This window comes from Scophthalmus maximus, chromosome 22, assembly GCF_022379125.1.
Source record: "Scophthalmus maximus strain ysfricsl-2021 chromosome 22, ASM2237912v1, whole genome shotgun sequence".
In the NCBI taxonomy this organism is placed as follows: domain Eukaryota; kingdom Metazoa; phylum Chordata; class Actinopteri; order Pleuronectiformes; family Scophthalmidae; genus Scophthalmus; species Scophthalmus maximus.
In genome coordinates this window covers 5,408,246-5,430,000 of record NC_061536.1, presented here as the reverse complement: position 1 = coordinate 5,430,000, position 21,755 = coordinate 5,408,246, and the positions used below count along the sequence as shown (strand labels likewise).

Here is a 21,755-nt window from a genome sequence, read left to right as displayed (position 1 = left end):
AGTAATAAACGCTAATCTACAGAAGGGTGACAAATTAGCAGGGGGAAAAAATCATTATTAAATTTCTGTAAGGCACTGGACCATCACGAGCTTCCAGAACAGCTTCCGTGCACCATGGTGTGGATTATACACGCCCCATTCGGTGCCTTGAGGAACACTTGAGATCTAAAATCTGACCCTTCAGGTTCAATTGGGTTGACATTCTGCAACTATGAAGGGCCACAGCATATGATTCTGATCATTTTCATAATTTCCAATTGAATTCAACATCATTCAGAGAGCTGTTGTGCACTGTGGATAGGGCTTTGTCATCGTGGAAGACACTGCTCCCACCAGGATAGAGATGTTTCATCACACGACCAAAGGGGCATCAGTAAAAAGGGACAAGTCAGAGAGCATGATAGGATGTTAAATACATCATTGTTTTAAGCATTTGAAAGACATATCTGCATTTGTTATGTTTCTCCACTCAATTATTATTTTGTATCCTTTAATTTGTCACCTTTATGTTGTAGTTTTAGGTTGAAAAAAAGTATATTGTGGTCTTAGTGGTCAATTAAAACCTCAGCGGGGAGAGTCAAATAACTACAGTGTATTTGCATATGACTGACATACATGACAGCAGTGACTGAAAACTCTCTCTGTGTTAAGTTTCAGCCGTCACGTGACACCAGCTGACTTTTGCAGACAGGAGGTTGTGATTGTTTGCTGTTTAACTGGACCCTGTGTCACCCACTGCAGGATCCTCCAGCAGAGAGAGACGGACCCGGAGCGTCTGCGCACCCTGTCAGGGCAATGGTTCAGCGAGGAGTGCAGCAAGCGCCATCGCGACCCGACGTCGGGCAGCGACCTTGTTCACGCCACCATACGCCACAGGAAGACAAAGAGCACAGGTCGGTTTCCAGTTAATGCATTGCTACAATTACTGGGCCTGTGAGGGCTGTTTATCTGCTGTTAGAGGGATATCCCAATGATGGGGTATGTTGTTGTTGCTATGGTTACAGATGTGCCCCTGAGTGGACTGTTTAATGGAGAGAGAACGGCGAAACATAACGACACCTCTCCTGCTGCAGAGCGTAGACTGAAGGACAACAAGGAAGAGTATGAAGGGTTAGCGAGGAGAGAAAAAAAATCATTATCACTCGTTGAAACGTTTTTGTGAAACTACATTTCCCCTTTTCTTATTTGTGTTGTCAGGAGTCAAAGAAATTTGAAACCTGGAACAAAAAATCTTCTAGCACAGGTCTGTGTATGCATTCATAATTATTGTTTCCAGATTTGAAATTGTTTTCTAAAATAATCATCTATGAATAAATCATCTTAAATTCCAGGGTCTCCAGCATAGAAATGGTTCCTTATCGTCCAAAGGTATGAACGTTTCTTCCTCACTGGCTCTGTACAAGTCTTAATATCTCTCCGTACTAATATTTACTCATTATTCTGTTCATAGAGTTTGACAGTAGAAGTATTGGCCACTCAGCGGAAACTGAGGTGATTATAATGCAACCACTTTCCCAGACTATCATGACAAATGTATAAATACTTCTTTTAACTATTCCACTTTCTATTCAGATACTCCACCGACACACAGTCAGTGTTTTAAATAATTTAAATGTATAATTCAATAACACATTTTCCGGGAATAAGATCTAATAGACTAGTTAAAGGACATGACACGACGCAGGATTTGATGGATGATTAGTAGTGACGCAGTATCCGAGAATCGTGTGTGTGTGTGTGTGTGTCATTTAAGGACGACTTTGACTGTCACAACGGGGACACTGACTCTCTGAGCAGCAACCTGACAGCTTCTCTGAAAACCAGCAGTTCCACCAGCAGCCTTCATTCAAGCTATACTGTATGCATACACACACACACACACCTTCCACACACACACCTTCCACACACGCGCGTGCACTCACGCACAATTGATTAATTGGCCTTCTTGCGACGCAATATGACTCAGCTGAGGACAATGACGTAGGTACTGATCTTTGTTCTGCGTGTGTGTGTGTGTGTTGTAGCTCAGTGGAAGCATGATGAGTCTGTTCAGCTCAGGCGATTTTGGGATGGTGGAGGTGAGGGGCCGTATCCAGTTCTCACTGGTTTACGAGACCCACGAGGAGGAGCTGCAAGTCAGGGTCTATTGCTGCGAGGACATTGCTTCAGTGCGCAAGAACCGCTCTGACCCGTAAGTCGCGGTGCTTGCATGTCCAAGTGAAAAATGCATAATGCAGCAACAGTGTTGCAGACAAAATCAGTCATATGATGTCTGTGTGTGTTTGAATGTTTCACAGATATGTAAAAACCTATCTTTTGCCGGACAAGTCGAGTCACAGTAAGAAGAAAACTTCGGTGAAGAAGAAGACACTCAACCCAGTTTACGATCAGACACTCCGAGTGAGACACTCTCTCTTTTACATATCACATATAAGTGGCAGCCTTGGCAGAAATCCTCCATCTGCTGTTTGTCCTTGAGCTCTCCTCAATGTGTTCTGCAAAATGCACTGCAGTCACTTATTTCCTTTCAAAAAATTACCAGATTTAAAGTCTACTTCTTGTAGCTCATTTCTACATTGACCATAGGTCCCTTCCATCCTGCTAGATGTTAACTGTCCAAGTCTATTTACACCCTTTCAGTATAAAGTGAGAATTGGGGAGCTGCGAAGTCGAACCTTGAACCTGTCGGTGTGGCATGCCGAGGCCCTTGGGAGGAACGTGTTCCTGGGTGAGGTGGAGGTGGCCCTGGGCCTCTGGGACTGGACCTGCACCCGGCCACTGTGGCAGGACCTGCAGCCACGGGTAAAGACGAGCACGTATAAATGACTTTCATGCAAATACACGCCCATGTAGTCTCACAACCTAGCATATTTGGTTGATTACTCCCAGGCTAATATTTACCATAAGAATATGATGCCTGTACGTATGTTTGTTTAGTGCCTGCATGTCTGTGTAACAGCAGCTTTGACAAAGACGAGGAATACGAGGAGGAGTGCCTCTTGTGTCTAGCAGAGCTGAAGGGAGAGGAAGACATGCTGTGAATATCAACTAAGGTTTTATGTAACCTTAATCTTTTCCTGCTTCCACACTTCTGCTTCCCTTCTTCTCGCTTTTCCCCCCTCTTTTTCTTCCTTTGTCTTTTCCTCTGCTTTCATTTATTTTCTTTCTTTCCCTCTCCTCTTCTCCCCTCTCCTCATCACAGTTTCATTTGAATCCAGACTCCATTAGCAGTCGTGGGACCATCACGCTCTCTATTAAGTTCACCCCAGATGGATCCGAGGGTGAGCGACGCACATACATCACGGATGTACATTATGTCCCATCTCAATATCACATTCAAATTATACATTGTGTGTGTGTGTGTGTGTGTGTGTGTGTGTGTGTGTGTGTGTGTGTGTGTGTGTGTGTGTGTGTGTGTGTGTGTGTGTGTGTGTGTGTGTGTGTGTGTGTGTGTGTGTGTGTGTGTGTGTGTGTGTGTGTGTGTGTGTGTGTGTGTTTTAAGGTAGAGGTCTGCCACTGACAGGAGAGCTTTACATCTGGCTTCGGGAGGCTCAAGGTCTCCTGTCCAACAAAGGAGGCGCCATAGACTCATTTGTTAGAAGGTATGTCAGCTCGGCATCATATTTCCTGATATTTTGCCGTCAACACTTTTATTTTTAGCAACATTTTAATTATATTAACATTCATCATGTTGCATCACCATACTTGTACCAGCAGGTAAGATATATGTTGTATGTTTCCTTTTTGAGTCATCTCTAGTAGTCAGATGGAGTCCATCTCCTAAATGCAGCATTAAATCTATAAAAAGATTTTTGAAAGGCAAGGTTAGGTTTTAAACACACTGAAGTTAGTGTAACCCCATTTATATAATGTACAAGCATGACCATATGTTTAATGCTCATTTAAAACATTTAATCCATCTACATTGACCCACAATTTCAATAATTGAATCCTGGTTGATTCTTACATTCACAATCATTCATTATTGTGTCATATTTGAAAACCCGAAAGCTACATACTCCCAGATGCCAGTAGACAAAGTGGTCAGAAGACGCGAGTGGTGAAGCATTCCATCAGCCCCACCTACAACCACACCATGGTGTATGATGGCTTCCACACCAGCGACCTGAGAGAGGCCTGCGCCGAGCTCGTGGTCTGGCACCGAGAGGGGCTAAAGAGACGCGTGTTGGGAGGGATTCGTCTGAGCTGTGGAACTGGTGAGAGTCTCTGCACTGTTTGTTTTAATACTTGAATTCATATTTACATTTAAAAAAGAACAGCTTGTTTTCAATACTTTGTTCCTATTAAGGACATGCTGTAAATGAAGACGGGCAAATGCACAGACAAATTCACATTCTGATATATTCTTGATTTTTTTTTTATTCCATTATTTTGGAGGGGGTTTGGTGAGCTTAGGACATTTGTGACGGACAATATTGTTGGAAACAGTTTGAAAAAGAACCAACACTCCCGTCTTCCCCCTAAAAGCCTCTCAGACAAGGGTGACAGACAGACAGTGGTATGGTGACAGAATTTCAGTCCAGTGCTACACATTGCGTGTCATTTTGGTCCTTTGGCATTTCAGGCATTTCAGATGGTCATGTTATCAGAGCGAGGTCATTTCTAGGTCACGAGAGTGACCGGTGCATTGCTATTTATCCAATACTGGGTTGTTTGGTATCATAATCTTCCACCTGGACAGTCGGATGCATGGGGGCGGTGCAAGAACCTTGTCTTATGTCTAATTGTGGGTTTTCCTAAAGAGGGATGATAGATTGCCTAGTAGATTGCTAGGATGTGAAGATTCTGATTTTCAACTATAAGTTGTAGTATTCAGTGGGTGGGGCCAACTACTATAGAGTTTTGGGTTTGTGATTATGGTTTCTCATGTTGGCTGTCAGGGATGCATCGCATGCCGCCATAGCTTTGTTTTATGCAAAAATAACACAAGGAAATACACAATATGTACATAAAAACAGTGGGTCAGCTGTTAGGATTGTTTGCATCATGCCACATTCCTCAGTGTCTGGGTCACAGCGAGGATTTTCTTCAACATGAATAATGAAAAAGGTGTTGTTTTTGCTCTTGATGGCAGGTCAGAGTTACGGCGAGGCTGTCAGCTGGATGGACTCCACAGAACAGGAGGTAGCCGTGTGGACCTCCATGATCGAAAACCCAAACCACTGGGTTGACGCAACGCTATCAATCCGAACTAACCTCACCAACCGGTCCGAGTGACTCAGACACACTGATCAAATGTTCAACAGTCGGACTGAAAGAACACTCAGCACAAAAGCATATTTAACCTCTCTGTCACAATGATACAGTCATACACTAGTTTATTTCTGTTGTTCATACATGTAAACACACAAATTGAGTGGAGTTGTGCAATATTGTGAATTAATGGCGTAGATTAGTAATTAGTCTGAATTTCAAATGACTCATTTGTATGTTTTTTTTCCAGTCTTACTTATCTCACACAAGTGCATTTGTAATAGTGTTCTGATCCACTCATTGACAAGGGGAACATGAGGAGGCCTCACTTTCCCCACCTTTATTTACCAGACGAAAGTAGAGGAAGACATTAGTAGTAGTAGTTTAGTAGTACACAAATGTGAGCGACAACTTCTGTCCAGCAGATGACGATCTTGGTATTCCTGTTTGAAGCGGAAATGAAACCGGAACTAGTGTTATCTGGCTTTTCAAAATAAAGTCTAATTAAGACTTAATGTGTTTTTTTGTCTTATCCATGAATCTAGCATTATCCTTTTGAAATGTATGATCCTATTGTAAAATTAATTTTTCGTGAGATTATCTGAATGTAATGGATTATTGAGTCTTGAGTCATTTTGCCTAAGTCTCGCTTTGGGGATAAAAATAAGGAAATGAACTGGGAATTCATTTTTCCTGCGTATGTGGAAAACGTTGTGGTTGACAACGATGGTTTACTATTAAGAAAATAAGTGGTGGACTCCGAGGTGAGTCCGACAGACCTGTCTCTGCTTGAGGCTTGAGGCGCTGGGTTCGCGCTACTTTATTACTTTATTATTGAATCCAACTGGTGGCGTGTGTGTGCATTGTGGGTAATGTAGGCGCTCATTTATTTTCTACGAGAAGTAAAAGGAAGTATATTTTGTTCTTCTACATTTTGAAAGGCCAAATGATTCATACGTTGAACATGGCGAGTTATGTGCAGCAGCTGTGCTAAATGATGAACTATTAGATATAGTTAATGATCATTAAAGGAGGCTCTTTTACAGTAGCGGTATACTTTTATTTAATTACCCATATTAAAAAATAAATCACTAAACTTCTTGTAAATAAAATACACTTTACTTAAATGTTTGGTGTTAAGTTTAATTCGGTTGCCTTTTATCAACACACTGAATAAACTATAACGTACTCTTTACTGGTAGCAGTTACGTTTATATTTGTTTTTCTTTATTTTTAAAATCAGTCTCAGCCCGTTTCTTGAATGGTACACGGTTGCCATGGTGACCACATGTCAACATGGCCTCTGTCGGAGGACTCGAGCCCATCGTGTCCGGCGTCCTGCCTCTTCAAATGTCTGCGATGAACAGAAAGTTACTGCAGACTCTCGCCGAAAAAATCTCTAAACAAGTGGAGCACTGTGAGTATACTCAGTCAAAACGTCTCTTGTCCTATTATTCCATGCCAATCTATAGTTTCAATGAGCTTCAGCTACCATAAAGAAGGGCAAAATGTCCTACAGCTAAATTGTTGAACGTGAAAAGTAAGGAATTGTTCCTTTGACCCCAGTCAACAAAAAGGAGGTGGAGTGCCTTATCAGAGAGTATAATGTTCTCCTGGGGGAGCCTGCTGCCCCGAGGAGAGCAGCCCCCGGCCTGGACAGAGGGAAGTTCCGGAGCATCCTGCACAACATCTTTGGGATGACCGATGATATGATCATGGACGGAGGTATCGTGTGTATTGCTGATAATAATTGCAATTTTTTTTGAAAGGATACAGTTCGTCTCTATTTTCCCTGTAATTGTTATTTTAGTTCAATTATGCTTATTGACTTCTAGATGCATTCCAGTTGAACACACTTTCTCAAGTTAAGCCCAAGTCATTATTACTCATTAATTTTTTTTATCAGAAACTATATTCTTCATTTTTGCTGACTTAGCATTTACAAATAATAATTCATACCAAACAATGTGGGTCTTACCAAGAAACTTTTTAGATCACTTGGAAATTAATTGGAATTTATGGACCTGTAAAATAAAGAGTTGTCGAGAAGATTCAGAATGGGTTATTTATTAATCTTAGTAACGTGTTAACCTGGGCCTGTTCCATCTACTACTGATTATCTGTCCTACAGTCTTCAGGACATTTGACAAAGACAACGACAGCTTTGTGAGTATGAAGGAGTGGATTGAAGGACTATCCGTTTTGCTCCGAGGGACCTTGGATGAAAAAATTAAATGTGAGCTGTCTTCACGGCTTAGCTTTACACTCCCACACATAAAAACCCCAAGTTATTGTCCAGGTGATGACTCCCTTTTTTTTTGCATGGGTCAGACTGCTTTCATGTGTATGACTTGAATGGCGACAATTACATCTCAAGGGAGGAAATGTTTCACATGCTGAAGAACAGCCTCATCAGGCAGCCCGCGGAGGAGGACCCAGACGAAGGAATCAAAGATCTGGTGGAGATCACGCTCAAAAAGATGGTAAGGGGATAGTTACTGCTCTAACCCCAACATCATGGTTTATTGCTACAACTTGAGTTACTTCTGCAAACACTCTCTGTACAACTCCCTCAGACCTCAAAACTAGATTGAAAATGTCAGTATTTCAGAGGGACAATTTATCATTTTCCTCGTTTAGATCATTACCATCGATATAAAATAAGTTGTTGACCACATTCATATAGACAGCAGATATCACAGCAGCCATTTTAACATAAAATATGTAAATAACCTTAAAAATAAATAGCCTACTAATCATTGAAGGTTGTGTTCTATTTTTGGTACAGAGCCTTTATAAACAGTAACACTTTTCGGATCAAAATGGCAGCTGTGAAAAATATTGTATATTGTTTATATTGGCAGGACCATGACCACGATGGCAGGCTGTCTTTTGGCGACTTTGAAAAGGCAGTGAATGAGCAGAACCTATTACTCGAAGCTTTTGGAACCTGCCTCCCTGACACCACGGTAATCAGGAATTAAAGGATAGTGAGAAACATAATGATTTAAGTCAAAAGTTCTTAATCTTACATTATGTTTTTCATCCTTTTTCAGAGTACTGAGACATTTGAAAAGCGTGTATTTCGGGAACAACTGAAACAATGAAGAAATCATGAATCCATTTGCATTTTTTTCAGCTGTACCTTCTTTAATACAAAGTTTATAGATGTTTGAATTGTGATGAAAAAAGGTTGAAATAAAAAAAGTTTCCACAAGAAACTGAGCTGGTGTGATCAAATCCGACGACGTGGTTTAATCTTTTTCTCCACTGGTTTGATGTCAGGAACTGATCCCACCTGAGAAAGATTGACAGTGATTTTACTGGCGTCAATTGCGACATCTAGAATATGCTGAAGAATTAATGTTGTTCTGAATTGCCACAATTAAAATCAGATTATAGGTTACCTGTTTCATTGTGCTCCTGATTAGGCTGACGGTTGTGTTCAGTGATTCATCCTCCATGTCTAGTTTAGGTGGCTCAGGTAGCTTTGGCCCAATCAAAGGCTCACTTTTACCAGAAACATCAGTATGCGTGTCCTCTGGAACATCTTCCTTTTTGCGTTTCCTGTTCTCCAGGTTTGTCGTCCTCGGGACAAATCTGACGACAGAGGCCGGATTCGGAGTAAGTCTTTGTTCTGTGCCGCTTTCTCTGTCTGAGGAGGTTTGACTGAAGCTTAAACCCTGCGCTGGCTGCTGTTTTGTGTTGATTATGGCATTATGTAATGTCCCCATTTTATCTTCTGTTGGTATGGTCCCATGTTGAGTCTTATGTCCATAATAAGGGTGTTCCTGGGGTGGTAATGGCAGCAGAGGAAAGCCTGAATAATGGCTGAAGTTTGAATTCTCTCCTCTATTGTCATTATTTGTCATTCGATCACGTCTGGAGATGATCTTTTCTGATGTGGTGGCTGTCTTTGATGTCGTGGGCTCCTCATTCCCCGTCTCCTTCTGTTCCCTTTCTCTAACTTTAAAATTAGAGACAAAAAATATAATATCAAGGTTTAAATTGATTTGTCATTTTAGCTATTAAAAATACAAATAAAAAGCTATTTTGCTTTTTCAGGAGTCCTATCTATCTATCATTAATTTATTGGAAGAGTAAGTTTATATTTGATGTTAAAGTGTACCTTTATTCTGAGCGGCCCTCATTATATATCTCCTTCGGTCCAGCAGTTTTGACCTGGTGTCTTCCACACTCTCATACTCTGGGACGTAGCACACATGCAGCACACCACCATAGAAACTCTTTTCATCCATTCGCCGTTTGGCTGCTCTGAAAAAGACATTTTTAAACCAAAAAAATATATATTTGTTCAGAACCTTTCAACTTTGCCACTAAAGTATAACGAACACAGTTTGAGTCAGATACTGAACCTGGCGCTTGTGAGTTTCTGGAACTTGACCAGGTAGACCTCGGTGAAGTCCTCTGCAGGATACTCATCCAGGGGCCGGTACTCCTCCACAGCTCCATACAGGGCACACAGCTGGATCAGTTCGGTCATCACTCCAATGGCCGGGACCCCTTGGACCATCAGGTAACGGGACTCTAAATTGATGGTGTATACCTGTAATGATAATGCACAAGACAAATGATGACACTTGTTCTGCAATGTCCTCAACATACTTGGCTGGGGTACCAAAATATCGAGAAACTTTGGTATGCCAATGACAATGTTTGCGCAGGGTGGATAACAATTAGAATAGTGTAAATATTGATTATTTGCATAGTCAGTTTATTCCCCTCTAGCAAGCGTGTCTCATCGCTCAAGACCCATTGTGTTGTCCTTGCGGATATTGAGCAGATATAGAGCATTTTCTTACCTTAACCGCTTTCGCGTTCCTTCCCTCCCTGTACTTTGGTCTCGATATACAAACTCTTCGCTGTTCGTGGTGTTTATAAACCTCCGGAGCGACCCAACAGCCCGGAATTTTGTCTTCAGGCGCCGCCATGTTTGCGGAAATGATCCTCCGTTTGGCTCACTTTCAAAATAAGAGCTCATTCTCTATCCTACACGCTTTACGTTCATAGCCTGGTCTGCGTGCCATATCTTATTTTGAAAAATAAATCTCAACATCGGCTGCTCTGGTCTGGCTGAGCACAGAGACATCGAGCGACTCGACTACACGAACCTGTTGCACATTGAACGTTAGCGGAGCAGCCTGCGCTGTGGTCACAGAGCTATTCGGGCTAATGTGCAAATGATGTTCAATAACCAGGGCATTCAACCCGTAACTGTTGTTTTTAACAACACAAAAAACAGCTTTCTTCACCTCCCCCCGAAGCTGATATCTCACCTTTCCCTGAACGAGGTAATTTAGCTTGTAGCTCGCTGTGCAGCTGTCAGTGTCCTCTGTCTTCTGTCAGCGTGCGTCTGTGACGGTGTGTTTACAATATTCTTAACGGAATCATTTCGCTGTCTGGTAGTTTCTGACACCAGTTATCTTCTGCACTTCGCTATACAGTATTACTCTTTTATATGTATATGCTATTAGGCTCATAATGCTTTTCCATTAGCATAAATAAAAGGCAAAGAGAAACGTGCAGGGAGGTTTTTTGCTCCATCATATGTCCCAGCGACCTGTTAGCTAATTTGATTTGATCAAGCTTTACAGTAGCCAATAAGCCAGTGAGAAACAACATATCTGCCAAGAGATGGGGGGGCAAAAGAATTGAGTGCTGTCAGGAGTTGAGCAATGACAGATTTAACCCTGTCTGCTTGGGGTCAGTGACGAAGCGATAGTAAAGAATAACATGTCGTCAAACAGATGTGTGAAATACTGTCTTATCAAAAATTTCAGCAGTGTGATAGTTAGTATTTTCACTTTTGGTTTCCATTTTGACACAAACGTTTTTGCAGTAGTTCTCCTGCAGTCTCACTTGGTGGTGACAGAGCATTACATGAGAGATGGAGCAGGAGAATGAGCGAATGCCCAATCCATTCTTATTAATTACTGTAATGTCTTCTGTGTTCTGTTATGCTATGGATATTAGCATCTTTATAAAAATCTATATCGAACCCCATCCTGCAGATGACAGCTGCGTGGTGTGATTTTCAAGGAGCGTACACGGAAGAGTTCCCATGGCACTTGAATGAGCTTTCCTCCCTCGCTCGTGTAAAAGGGCCTGAAATTGAGGAGAGACCGTTTGCTGGCAGGGAAAAGTAAAGTGATCACGATACAGACGTTTGATAATACGACAGCTAGGCCTGTCACGACAACGTCTTTTAGTCGCACAATATATTGTCCCAGAAATGATTGCGATAAACAGTATTATCGTCATTTTAAGAACCATTTATTGATACTGAATCATGTGAGCTTGGTCTTTGCGTTAGATAAATGTTATGCGAAGTTTAGACGTGCCTTAAGGCCCATACAAAGACAAACAATTTGAAGGCATGTTCTGACATTTTATAGACCAAACTAGTTGTTGACAGTCATTCTTATGTTAAAACCATGCATGTAGACACAATGGCTATTATTGAGGTCAATAAAAATTATTGATTTCATATTCATTTATCGTACGATAAGACGATAATGTCATTTTCGTGACAGGCCTAACCACAGCAAAAACTTTGTGCTTTAACCGTGTTTCAGAACCAAGCTTTGGAGTTGTCCTGGGGCCATGGGTCTCCACTGTACCTCAGCTGGACTCCAAACAGAGCCTCCTCCAGCTTTGACAGTCACAAAGTGGAGCTGTGTCGGCAACTGGGAGAAAAGCTTGGCCTGAAAGATGGAGAGCAGGTAGGGCTCTACAGTTGAATATTTATTTTGTGCTATGTCTCCCTAATAAATAGTTATCTCTTTATGACATCCTTTATGACATGATCCTGAATCTTTTGAGATTTAATTGTCAGTTGCTCTTCAGGGGTGACTAGGTGTGTTTATTGGCAGACTGATTGTTTGGTTTTTCTCTCAGGGCTTCCTGAGACCATGTCACCAGGTCTCATCAGTGCATCAAGTGTTTGTGGAGCCTCTGTCATCGGATGACTGGGAGATCCTGGTGGGTGAACATTGATTTACAGTAATGAGGAATGTAAAAGTCTTCATGTAAAAGTATACATTATGTTCAAATGCACTCTCTAATTACAATTAGAGGAGCCATCGGGGGTTGTGACACCAAATCACTTAAAGAAGAATTTATTAAGCATTATTTTCTTCTGTTTCATACCTCCAGGAGCTTCACGGTGCTGCACTTGAGCAGCAGCTGTTAGATCAGATCAGAGTGGTGTTCCAAGATGCTGTCTTTCCTGTGTGGGTGGACAGCCACACAGCCATCTACATCCGAATAGGTCAGTAGTAGTTAATGCAATAATTATTATTTTTTGTCTGTAGCAAATAGTCTGTTTATATATATGCCTTTGCTTATAAAAAAATAGGAAATTCATGAGAGGAAACATTGTCTTTGAGAACTTTATGACCAAAAATATAAAATGTCATTATGTGATAACCCTTAGAACACTCTAGGGTTTTAGCAAGTAAAGTTGACTCAGTAAAGGATCTGTTCATGTCAATTGACAGCATTTCTGAACACGTTTTTTTCTGCTTTTTTATTATTGTGCAGCATCAATTTCGCCGTCTGTGCCCTACGGTCGCCTGGAACAGTTCACAGAGCTAATTGTTTCGCCGAAGATCCGAGCTGGAATAAGTGACCACAGTGGTTCTCCAGTGAGGAGCAGAGAGCAGAACACGGATGTATCCTCCTCCTTGGGACAATCATCAGAAAATACCACTCATGTCCCTCAAAGCCACCAGTGGGGTGGCATAGCTGACCTGCGGAGCCTTGTACGCTATATGATAAAGGGCACTTATGACCCAATTAAAGAGCTACCACCAGTACCTGGCATCCCTGCCCTCCTCACTGACTCAATCTACAGAGTATGCGGTGCACCTCCTGACTCTCTTTGCACCATAAGCCACACTGCCACTGGTGTTATTCATTTATTTCCTTCGACGCATGGACTTAATGCTAGCATAATTGGAGGTCAGTCTCCAGTGACATACGGTCTGCTCTCTAAGGTTCCTTGCCCAAAAGAGACACGGGAAAGAGCCAAGCAGGCCATGGAGAAAAATAAGAAAACAGGGGTTACCAATGTTGGTGTCTCTTTGGATGGAGTAGGAGATGTGAAAGAGGAAGAGGTCATGGTGGTCAGGGTGGTGTGCCATCGTAATCTAGCAGACAAACAAAGCGGTCCGAGCCAGGGAGAGATCCATAGTGGAAGAGTATGGGTAAGATGCTTTCCAGCAGTGTAACAGCGTGTCCATTTATGTACCGGTTAACAATGGACATTTCTACTTGAGTTCACAAGTTCTCTGCTCTATAAATTGTAATTTCGTACAAAAATTTTTTTTTCTCCAGATCCCACAGCCCCTGGCCACCAGATCGAATATCATCCCACATTCAATGGTTAGAATTAAGCCAGTTACATCGACTATCAAAGTGGCCTCCACTATTCGTCTGCAGCCTCTAAAACCACTGGTGAGTGCCGGAGCAGCCAGCTGTATTGTAGCTACATTGTGGTGTCAATTTTTCCCTCATGTTTGTGTGTGAAATCTGTGAAATTTACTTTCCTCAGCGTGAGGAAGACGATGGGGAGATCCGGACGGCTTTCCTTGGTTGGCTGCACACTCAGAGTCATGAACCTTTAGCCTGTCTGACTGCACGGTCTGGCACCATCCTCCTACTCGGAACAGAGGGTGATTTATTTCTACTCTTCTTTAACAAGCTCTGTCAGAATTGTTTTTAAAAATCATATAGACAAATATGATAAAGTCCTCCCTAATATAATGCAATATTAAAAGATACAGTACTTTCAGCTGCAATAATGTGTCACTGTTCTCTTCTCTTTTATTCTCATCGATAGCAAAGTTAGAGTTTGCCCTAACTGTGCTGAAACCAGAACCAGCAATTGATCCTCCAGACCAGCTATTTTTCCTAGCACACACTTTCTTCCAGAAGGAAGACATACAGGTATTAACATGCACATGTCATTAATTTTCCAATACAATTTCCACAAAAACGGATTGATCCATGCAGTTTTCTTTGCATAATTCCATGCAAGTGATGGATACAAATTTTTAAAAGTCTCTGTGGTGTTGTTCACAATTGTCACTTCTGTGTAATCTTCAGGTACACAGAGAGTCAGTCACCACGCCAGCTGTGAAAGCTGAAGCTGAAACACCCAACATAGAGCTTCCCCGTCTCAGTATTCTTGGGTTAGTATGTAGCCATTTCATAGTCTTCGTATCATTTCAACTTTGACCTTTTCTCGCATTAATTTCTCTCTACATCTCTCACTCCTTCGTTTTTCGCCAGTGGGATTGATGATCTTAGTAGGACTGGATTTGAGTTTGTCTCCCACAGCCTTCTGGGTAGTCCCCTGTCACGAGAGCTTGGTACCACTGGTCAGGGGCTCCAAGGAGGAGCTCTACTCATCACTGGTGCTAAGGTATTTAACAATAAAAATTGTAGAACTAACGCAGGCAGTGTTGATTTGTCAGCTTAAGCACGTCAGACAACAAATAATTGAATAAACTATCATCATAACCAATATTGTTGTTGTTCTTTTCCGCTCTCAGGGTAGTGGAAAGAGCACTCTATCCCAAGCCCTCTGCAGGAAAGCTAGAGAAGATTTAGATGCACATGTGGAGGTGGTGGACTGCAGAAAGCTACAAGGTCAACAAATACTCCATACCAACACTTGATGATGATGATGCCTAATTGGTCAGAAAACTAGGCTTTGTTTAACTGAAACCATTATGAATTAACCTTTTGTTCTTAGGCAAAAGGGCAGAGAGTGTGAGGCAGATGCTGCAGGATGTTTTTGAACAGGCCGAGTGGAGGCAGCCTTCAGTTGTTCTTCTTGATGACCTGGACCATGTGACGGGGACACCAACCTCGCCTGAACATGAGCAGGGCCCTGAGGCGCTGTTGCAACAGCACATTGCACAGAGTAAACCATATACTTTTTTTATTTTTATGTGTGCATTTGGTTTTGGTTTTTGTCATACTGTATGGTCAGACAGTATTGATACTTATTTCTGACGTTGGTGTTAATTCTTCTCGTCTTTCGGCTGCAGGTCTAAAGGATGTGGTGGACGAAGTGGTGATTCACTCCAGCTTGGTGTGTCTGATCATTACCAGCCAGAGTGAACACTCCCTCCACCCGTCACTGACTGAAGTGCAGGGGTCCCACTTCATCCAGGGATTTGTAGACATCCAGCCACCGGACCAGGTTAATACACGCACACACACATACAGACATAGACTGATGAGGTACAAAACCAATAGCTTGTGCGTTATTGTTTGCAGGCCCAGAGAGCAGAGATCCTGCGTCGTCTGATCCTCAGAAAGTCTAGTCTGTCTGAGGAAACATTACAGATTCTCGACCTAGAGGTTGTTGCCAAGGAAACAGAGGGTTACACGCCTCAAGACTTGGCGCTGCTGTTGGAGCGAGCTGTCCACGCTAACACAGTACAAAGAGGACACACCGATCAGGGTAACAAAGCTACAGTAAAATTAATGTATAGTCAAGCTTCATGTTGTTTATTCAAAGGTCTATTTCATGCTAGTTAATTGTGCCACTTTCACATAATTACTCTGTGTTCTGTATTTCTCAGGTGCAAGTCTATCTTGGAGGGACTTTGTACAGGCTCTTAAGGGGTTCACGCCTCCCTCGCTGTGGGGGGTAGACCTCCACACCCCAAGTGCAATTGGGCTGGAGAGGGTGGGAGGGCTGAGAGAGGTGCGGCAGCAGCTAATGGAAACTGTACTGCTCCCTGCTAAGGTCAGTGTCAGTGCAGCCAATCACAGGACAACCTGTTGTGTTGACATACAATTCCAAACAGGATGAACAGACCTAATGAAAAGAAATTGTAAAAATGAACATGATGACTATTTATTTTTTACCTCATCATCCTAAATGCTACTGATTTCATTGAAGATAACCATTTAAAAGTCTCACAGCAGCAGAGAAGCGATAACAGCAGTTTGGATGCAAATGAACATGTTCATTTAAAAAAAATTATACTTATTTATTTAGCTGATTTGTTTCATTAAAAAGTCAAGTACACAAGGGATTTTATCACTCGTACTCAGCTTGCCTTTAATTTCAAAGCCACTGAATTTATCAGTTTCAATTTTACCTTTCTTTTCCATTTAGAACAATTATTTGTTTAAAACAAATCCCATATTTATGATAGACACAAGTGAAAAATGATTAATGAGGTTAAGTTAACTGGATTTATTCAACATAATTGATAGATTTAACAATAATTGACTGTGGATTTTTGGTGTCTTGCAGTATCCTATCCTGTTCTCCAATCTTCCTATCCGCCATCGCTCAGGAATATTATTGTATGGAGCTCCTGGTACAGGGAAAACCCTGCTGGCCAGGGCTGTGGCCAAAGACAGTGGTATGAACTTCATCAGCATCAAGGTGAGCGAGACTCTGTCTCAGTCAGTCAAACAGAAGGCTGTGTCTTTCCTTCAGTGACACAAGAATATTCACCTCTCCCCAGGGACCTGAACTTCTGAGTAAGTACATTGGAGCCAGTGAGCAGGGAGTCCGTGATGTTTTCCAGAGGTAAGTGAACATTAGCATTCCTCCCAACGGAACACTGACCCTCTATTATGAATTTCATTGCCAGTTAATATGAGTAACATCGAACATTTATATAAATCATAAGCTCTTGTAACAACCAGTCATTTAATTGGAAGTGTTAACTTTCTTTCTGTCATTCTGTCTGTTCCAGGGCACAAGCAGCTAAGCCGTGCATCCTGTTTTTCGATGAGTTTGACTCTTTGGCCCCCCGGAGGGGCCACGACAGCACAGGTGTGACTGACCGTGTGGTCAACCAGCTCCTCACCCAGCTGGATGGGGTGGAAGGACTACAGGGTAGGTCATTCTGCATAATGACAGTTTCAACAGGCTATATTGGTACGTTTAACTGATGTGTTCAGTCTTGAGCCTCGGGGCTCAGGAATTTCATTTATCCCTGCTGACTGACTGACTGACTGACTGACTGACTGACACACACACTTAAAGAAAAAGTCCAACGTCTAAGTGGAAAACTTCAATGCAATGATTTCTTTTTGTACTTTTACAAGGGTTGTGTGCCTCACTATATCACAGGTTGCTAGGCAACCTCATAATGACAAAAAAAACACCTCCATGATGCGCCTGGCCAAGAAGTAGTCTGCACATAAGCTCCATAAATCCAGAGATTAAATTGTTAATAAGTGAGCTTTAGGTGGATTTTCTAACCTTATAGAGGCAGGCTAGCTGTTTCCCCCGCTTTCAGTCTTTATGCTAAGCAAAGCTAAGCTAACTCACCCCTGGCCCCAGCTTCCAATGTAACAGGTAGGAGAGTGGTATTGATTTTCTCCTCTGACACGTAAGTTTATTTTCCAAAATGATGAATTATTCCTTTGATTCAAATGAATGAAAACCTTTCATGTTTGTTGTTGTAGGTGTATATGTGCTCGCAGCCTCCAGCCGTCCAGATCTGATTGACCCGGCCCTACTGAGACCCGGACGTCTGGACAAGTCCCTCTACTGCCCCCCTCCTGACCTGGTCTTTTGAATTGGAATTAAGACTATTAATAAAACTGCACCTTCAAATTGTGTTTGTGTGCAGATGATCCAAATATTGACAAACTGTCTCCTCGTGTGTGTCACGTCTCCAGGAGTCTCGTGTGGAGATCCTCAGGGCTCTGAGTACCGGTATTCCCCTGGCTGCTGGTGTGGACCTAGAGCAGTTGGCAGCAGGGACGGAGCAGTTCACCGGGGCAGACCTGAAGGCCCTGCTCTACAACGCACAGCTGGAGGCCATCCACAACAGCTTGGACACAAGCACACCGCATGTAAGTCCATTATATTTTAATAATGCTGCTACTGACTGAGTTTATTGTGTCTGGTTGCCTTGGGCCACAATAAAACGCGAAGGAAGGAAACTGTCAGCCAGTTTATTTTTAAATTATTCATGGTTCATGTTGAAGCAGCCAAGCAGGATTTTTTTTTTGTCCCTCAAGGCTAATTAAACAAAAGGGTTTTGTATGCATCTCCACACATTGGAGTTCCTCTACTTATTAGTTCATTATCGGGTTACAGTATGATTCAAATGATTCCCAACTGTGGTGACAAGATATGATTAAATAACCTGAACAGCTAGGGCTGCCAGAAGCAGAATTTAAATTTCTTAAACATCAGAGACACAGTGAAGTTACTCTGCCCGTTCATGCTTTTTTGGGGGTTCTACAAAGGGTTTTGCACTTGTTTATCTCAACTTAAACTCTCTGTTTCAGTGTGACAATCAGGAGCTGACCTGCGGCTCAGACAGCGACATGAGTCTGTCCTCCATGATCTTCCCAAACAACAGCAGCGGCTCAGACGACTCTGTCGGGGAGAGAGACCAAGGCACGTGTTTGGACCAGTCCATTGTTCTGCTGGAGCCCGACGAGCTCCGAGCAGAAGAAGAACACCATCGCAGCAACGTCTGGAGACTCTACTTTGGAAGCTCCTATGAGTCTGAGTCAGGGAATTCACCGATTTCTGGACTGGTGAGCGGTGCTGTCAAGACACCTAAAAAAAACAATTCTCAAGTTAAATGTATCAAAGGCAGGGATATTTTATTTTTACAGAGCTGTGTTCTCAGATTCAAGAAAGAGCACAATAAAGCAGTGAAGGCAGCATCGATATCATAGGATGGTTCTATAAATACTCTGCTTGTACTCATGTTGTTCTAAATGTAGTGGTGCGATCCAGTGGTTTAAAAAACTCTTATTTCCTCACATCCTTTTTGTGTCTGTCCATTTTCTCTCGCCTGCATTTTTTTGACAGAACTCCCAGTGCATCTCTGGACCCAACTCCATCACGCAGGACTGTGCGGGGGCATCAGTTCGTGACCCCGGTGGCTCCGTCCCTCCTGTCTTCATGTCCTCTCTTCAGAGTGGATACGAAGAGCTGAGCCCAGAGCAGTTGGAGCGCCTACAAGAAGACGTCAACAACATCAAGAACAACCACAGGAGAGTCAATGTAAGGGACAACAATGGGCATACATTTCTGTTTTCCAGTTTTGTCCTATTTCTTTACAGTTCACCCAGTCAACTTCTTGACTGGGTGAAGTTTTTATTTCTTTTCTATTTTATTTGAGGACGTTCGTACGATTCTATACTCCTCTGTTCAGGGCTGTTGTCCAACCAATCGTGTTAAACTGCTTACTTTTTCTATTGGGTGCATGATTGTTTGTGTGTGTGTGTGTGTGTGTGTGTGTGTGTGTGTGTGTGTGTGTGTGTGTGTGTGTGTGTGTGTGTGTGTGTGTGTGTGTGTGTGTGTGTGTGTGTGTGTGTGTGTGTGTGTGTGTGTGTGTGTGTGTGTGTGTGTGTGTGTGTGTGTGTGTGTGTGTGTGTGTGTGTGTGTGTGTGTGTGTGTGTGTGTGTGTGTGTGTGTGTGTATAGGAGGAATGTGACCGTGTTCATTCAGCCTCCACCCAGTCGGGCCTGTTGTTGTGTCAGGCTCATGTGAACTCTGCCCTGGCTGCGACTAGACCATCTCTCAGCAAGTCGGACTGGAACAGATACACAAAACTGTGAGTATCAGGTCACCAGAGACCACACTACTGTTGACATTGTAACCAACATAGATTGCTCTCTAGAAAGTAGTAAAGAAGTCATTTTACAGTTTATGTGAATGCTCATTTATGAAAAAAAAGTTTCAATCTCCTTCAGTTGGAACTGAAAAACATTTTGAAACAACTGTTGTTTCAAAACTTTTTCCATGTAGCAGCAGGAAAAATATTAATCAACGATAAAATTCATTTCGCTATGTCAAACATGTTTATCAAGTCAAATTACTCTGTGTACTTTTTGTGTATTTTGATATTGCATATTCAACTATGTATTGCGGTTGACTCATCTCATCTCTCAAATCTGTCTGTCTTCCTTTCAAGGTATGAAAGCTTTGGCGGTTCATCTCTTAACACATTTCAACCTGGACAACGTGTGACTTTAGCTTGAGCCAACACATTAATCTGACTAATTCCCTTTTTTGACATTTATAAACAAAAGTGCAATTGATAATTAACAATCTGTGGAATTTAAAAGTTCAGGGCTCTAAAGACAATGTAAATTAATATGATTAATTTAAATATGGTTTTGTACTTGGAATATTAATGAGAAATGTATCCACTTAAAAATGTAATTACTGTACATTTGTATAATGTCTTCATAAAATACAGAGTTATAGACCCTTTCTTGAACTGATTATGAAAGGCTTTATTCATTATTTCCTGGTCACTGGCGCCATCTGGTGGCTGTAGCGCATTCTTAACTTTTGTTTACTCAATATTCTGTTTATATCCTGGAGAGTTAAAAAGGTGATGGTGGTGGGGTTCTTAGATTATACTTCACAATATTTGATGTGCTGACAAAATAGAAAAATATATTGTGGATTATTTTTGATGAATAAAGGCCCTGCGCACCCACACAGGTGTTCACATCACAACCTTTGCTCAGGTAATATTTTGGTTTTAGTGAACTATGTCAGGGACATAGTTCACTAAAACCAACTTCATTCATTAATGAGATTGATTTAGATGCAAGTTAACCCTCCCTAAGAAGTGCAACATTACAGGAAGAACAGGAAAATGTCGAAAGTACAGTTGAGACATCCTACACACAATGGTTCCGACAGGTTCTGCAGTGGTAAATATAGATGCATAGAGCTGCATTTGGCTTGCCTTAGTCTTGTCAATCCCACTCAATACAGCCTAAAAAAAGGACAAGTAGAGGAAATACTTTTACAATACACAGAGAGAAACACAAATGACATGATGAGAGCCATGTCGGTCTCATGGGACTGCCTGATGTCTATGTGAAGACAGTAGTCAAATTCCTGGATGGATCTGGACTTAGTAATATTGATTTTGCGATTCCTTATTGATCACTGTATATCATAATAGTGGGAGCAGCATCAAGTGCGAGAGTGATGGTCTTGAATCCATCAGAGCACCTGGTTGGGGGACACTCCTCTCCCACCCATGAGGCATTTGTTTCATTTGGTGATGAGGCTTGCAGTAAAGGGAAACCCAACAGATTTATAGAAGCACCAGACATTCCCCCTGGTCCTCAGTCCATCATCCTTCGTTCATTTACCCCACATCTTCTTCATCACAGCCTGGCACTGTTAAACGTATGGTGTCTTTCAAAAATGCAGGAGCAATCAGAGGAGCAAACCGCGAGGTCCAAAAGGAGACACCTGAGCTAAATGTTCAGCTCTTTTGTTGTCGCACTAAAAGTGTCTCTCCTCTGTCACCTCCCTCTGAGCCATTTCGATTCACAGCAAAGAACCCGTCCATTTCACAACATCAAGAGGTGTCAACCTTCACCAGAGTGAGATCCATGGCGACGCAAAGGAGAACAAAAGACTTGCATGACATGTTTACTTGCTGAGTTGTTCTTTTTTTACCAGAATAGAACAAAAGAATTTGATGTGCATGTGTGTAGAAGTGCGAGCAGAAGGGAGATGGAGGTGGTAAAGTGAT

General features: G+C 42.1%; 4 protein-coding genes across 5 annotated transcripts in view; 3 read left to right on the top strand and 1 right to left on the bottom strand.

Annotated features, from left to right (window-relative positions):
- The window catches only part of sytl1 (synaptotagmin-like 1), a 7,398-nt gene extending 1,669 nt beyond the window's left edge, over positions 1-5,729 (top strand). The window contains exons 4-16 of one of the 2 annotated variants that reach the window (XM_035620574.2): positions 742-893; positions 1,005-1,101; positions 1,198-1,243; positions 1,332-1,368; positions 1,451-1,491; positions 1,754-1,858; positions 2,025-2,191; positions 2,298-2,400; positions 2,641-2,802; positions 3,203-3,281; positions 3,503-3,602; positions 4,012-4,217; positions 5,096-5,729. In XM_035620574.2, coding sequence (XP_035476467.2) covers positions 742-893; positions 1,005-1,101; positions 1,198-1,243; positions 1,332-1,368; positions 1,451-1,491; positions 1,754-1,858; positions 2,025-2,191; positions 2,298-2,400; positions 2,641-2,802; positions 3,203-3,281; positions 3,503-3,602; positions 4,012-4,217; positions 5,096-5,238 — 1,438 coding nt within the window. In that variant the 3' untranslated portion in view covers positions 5,239-5,729. Of the gene's footprint in view, positions 1-741; positions 894-1,004; positions 1,111-1,197; positions 1,244-1,331; positions 1,369-1,450; positions 1,492-1,753; positions 1,859-2,024; positions 2,192-2,297; positions 2,401-2,640; positions 2,803-3,202; positions 3,282-3,502; positions 3,603-4,011; positions 4,218-5,095 lie in introns of both variants that reach the window. The other variant, XM_035620573.2, reaches the window with a different exon arrangement.
- A 737-nt stretch (positions 5,730-6,466) lies between these two features.
- On the top strand, positions 6,467-8,435 carry efcab1 (EF-hand calcium binding domain 1). Its single transcript, XM_035620571.2, has 6 exons — positions 6,467-6,631; positions 6,781-6,939; positions 7,346-7,450; positions 7,546-7,697; positions 8,079-8,183; positions 8,271-8,435. The coding sequence occupies exons 1-6, from the start codon at positions 6,511-6,513 to the stop codon at positions 8,319-8,321; spliced, it is 693 nt and encodes a 230-aa protein (XP_035476464.1). The 5' UTR covers positions 6,467-6,510; the 3' UTR covers positions 8,322-8,435.
- rbm48 (RNA binding motif protein 48) lies at positions 8,331-10,173 on the bottom strand. The gene is made up of 5 exons (XM_047330276.1): positions 10,038-10,173; positions 9,591-9,781; positions 9,344-9,489; positions 8,622-9,181; positions 8,331-8,512 (listed from the first exon to the last, which is right to left on the bottom strand). The coding sequence occupies exons 1-5, from the start codon at positions 10,164-10,166 to the stop codon at positions 8,450-8,452; spliced, it is 1,089 nt and encodes a 362-aa protein (XP_047186232.1). The 5' UTR covers positions 10,167-10,173; the 3' UTR covers positions 8,331-8,449.
- A 151-nt stretch (positions 10,174-10,324) lies between these two features.
- pex1 (peroxisomal biogenesis factor 1) lies at positions 10,325-20,713 on the top strand. Its single transcript, XM_035620570.2, has 24 exons — positions 10,325-10,526; positions 11,811-11,957; positions 12,133-12,216; positions 12,391-12,505; positions 12,778-13,442; positions 13,573-13,692; positions 13,790-13,910; positions 14,078-14,184; positions 14,344-14,429; positions 14,530-14,662; positions 14,793-14,889; positions 14,996-15,166; positions 15,294-15,448; positions 15,526-15,712; positions 15,834-16,000; positions 16,517-16,651; positions 16,734-16,798; positions 16,968-17,110; positions 17,686-17,789; positions 17,902-18,078; positions 18,520-18,774; positions 19,055-19,249; positions 19,672-19,802; positions 20,163-20,713. Exons 1-24 carry the CDS (start codon positions 10,416-10,418, stop codon positions 20,227-20,229), a joined length of 3,738 nt encoding a protein of 1,245 aa, XP_035476463.2. The 5' UTR covers positions 10,325-10,415; the 3' UTR covers positions 20,230-20,713.
- The last annotated feature ends 1,042 nt before the right edge of the window (positions 20,714-21,755 follow it).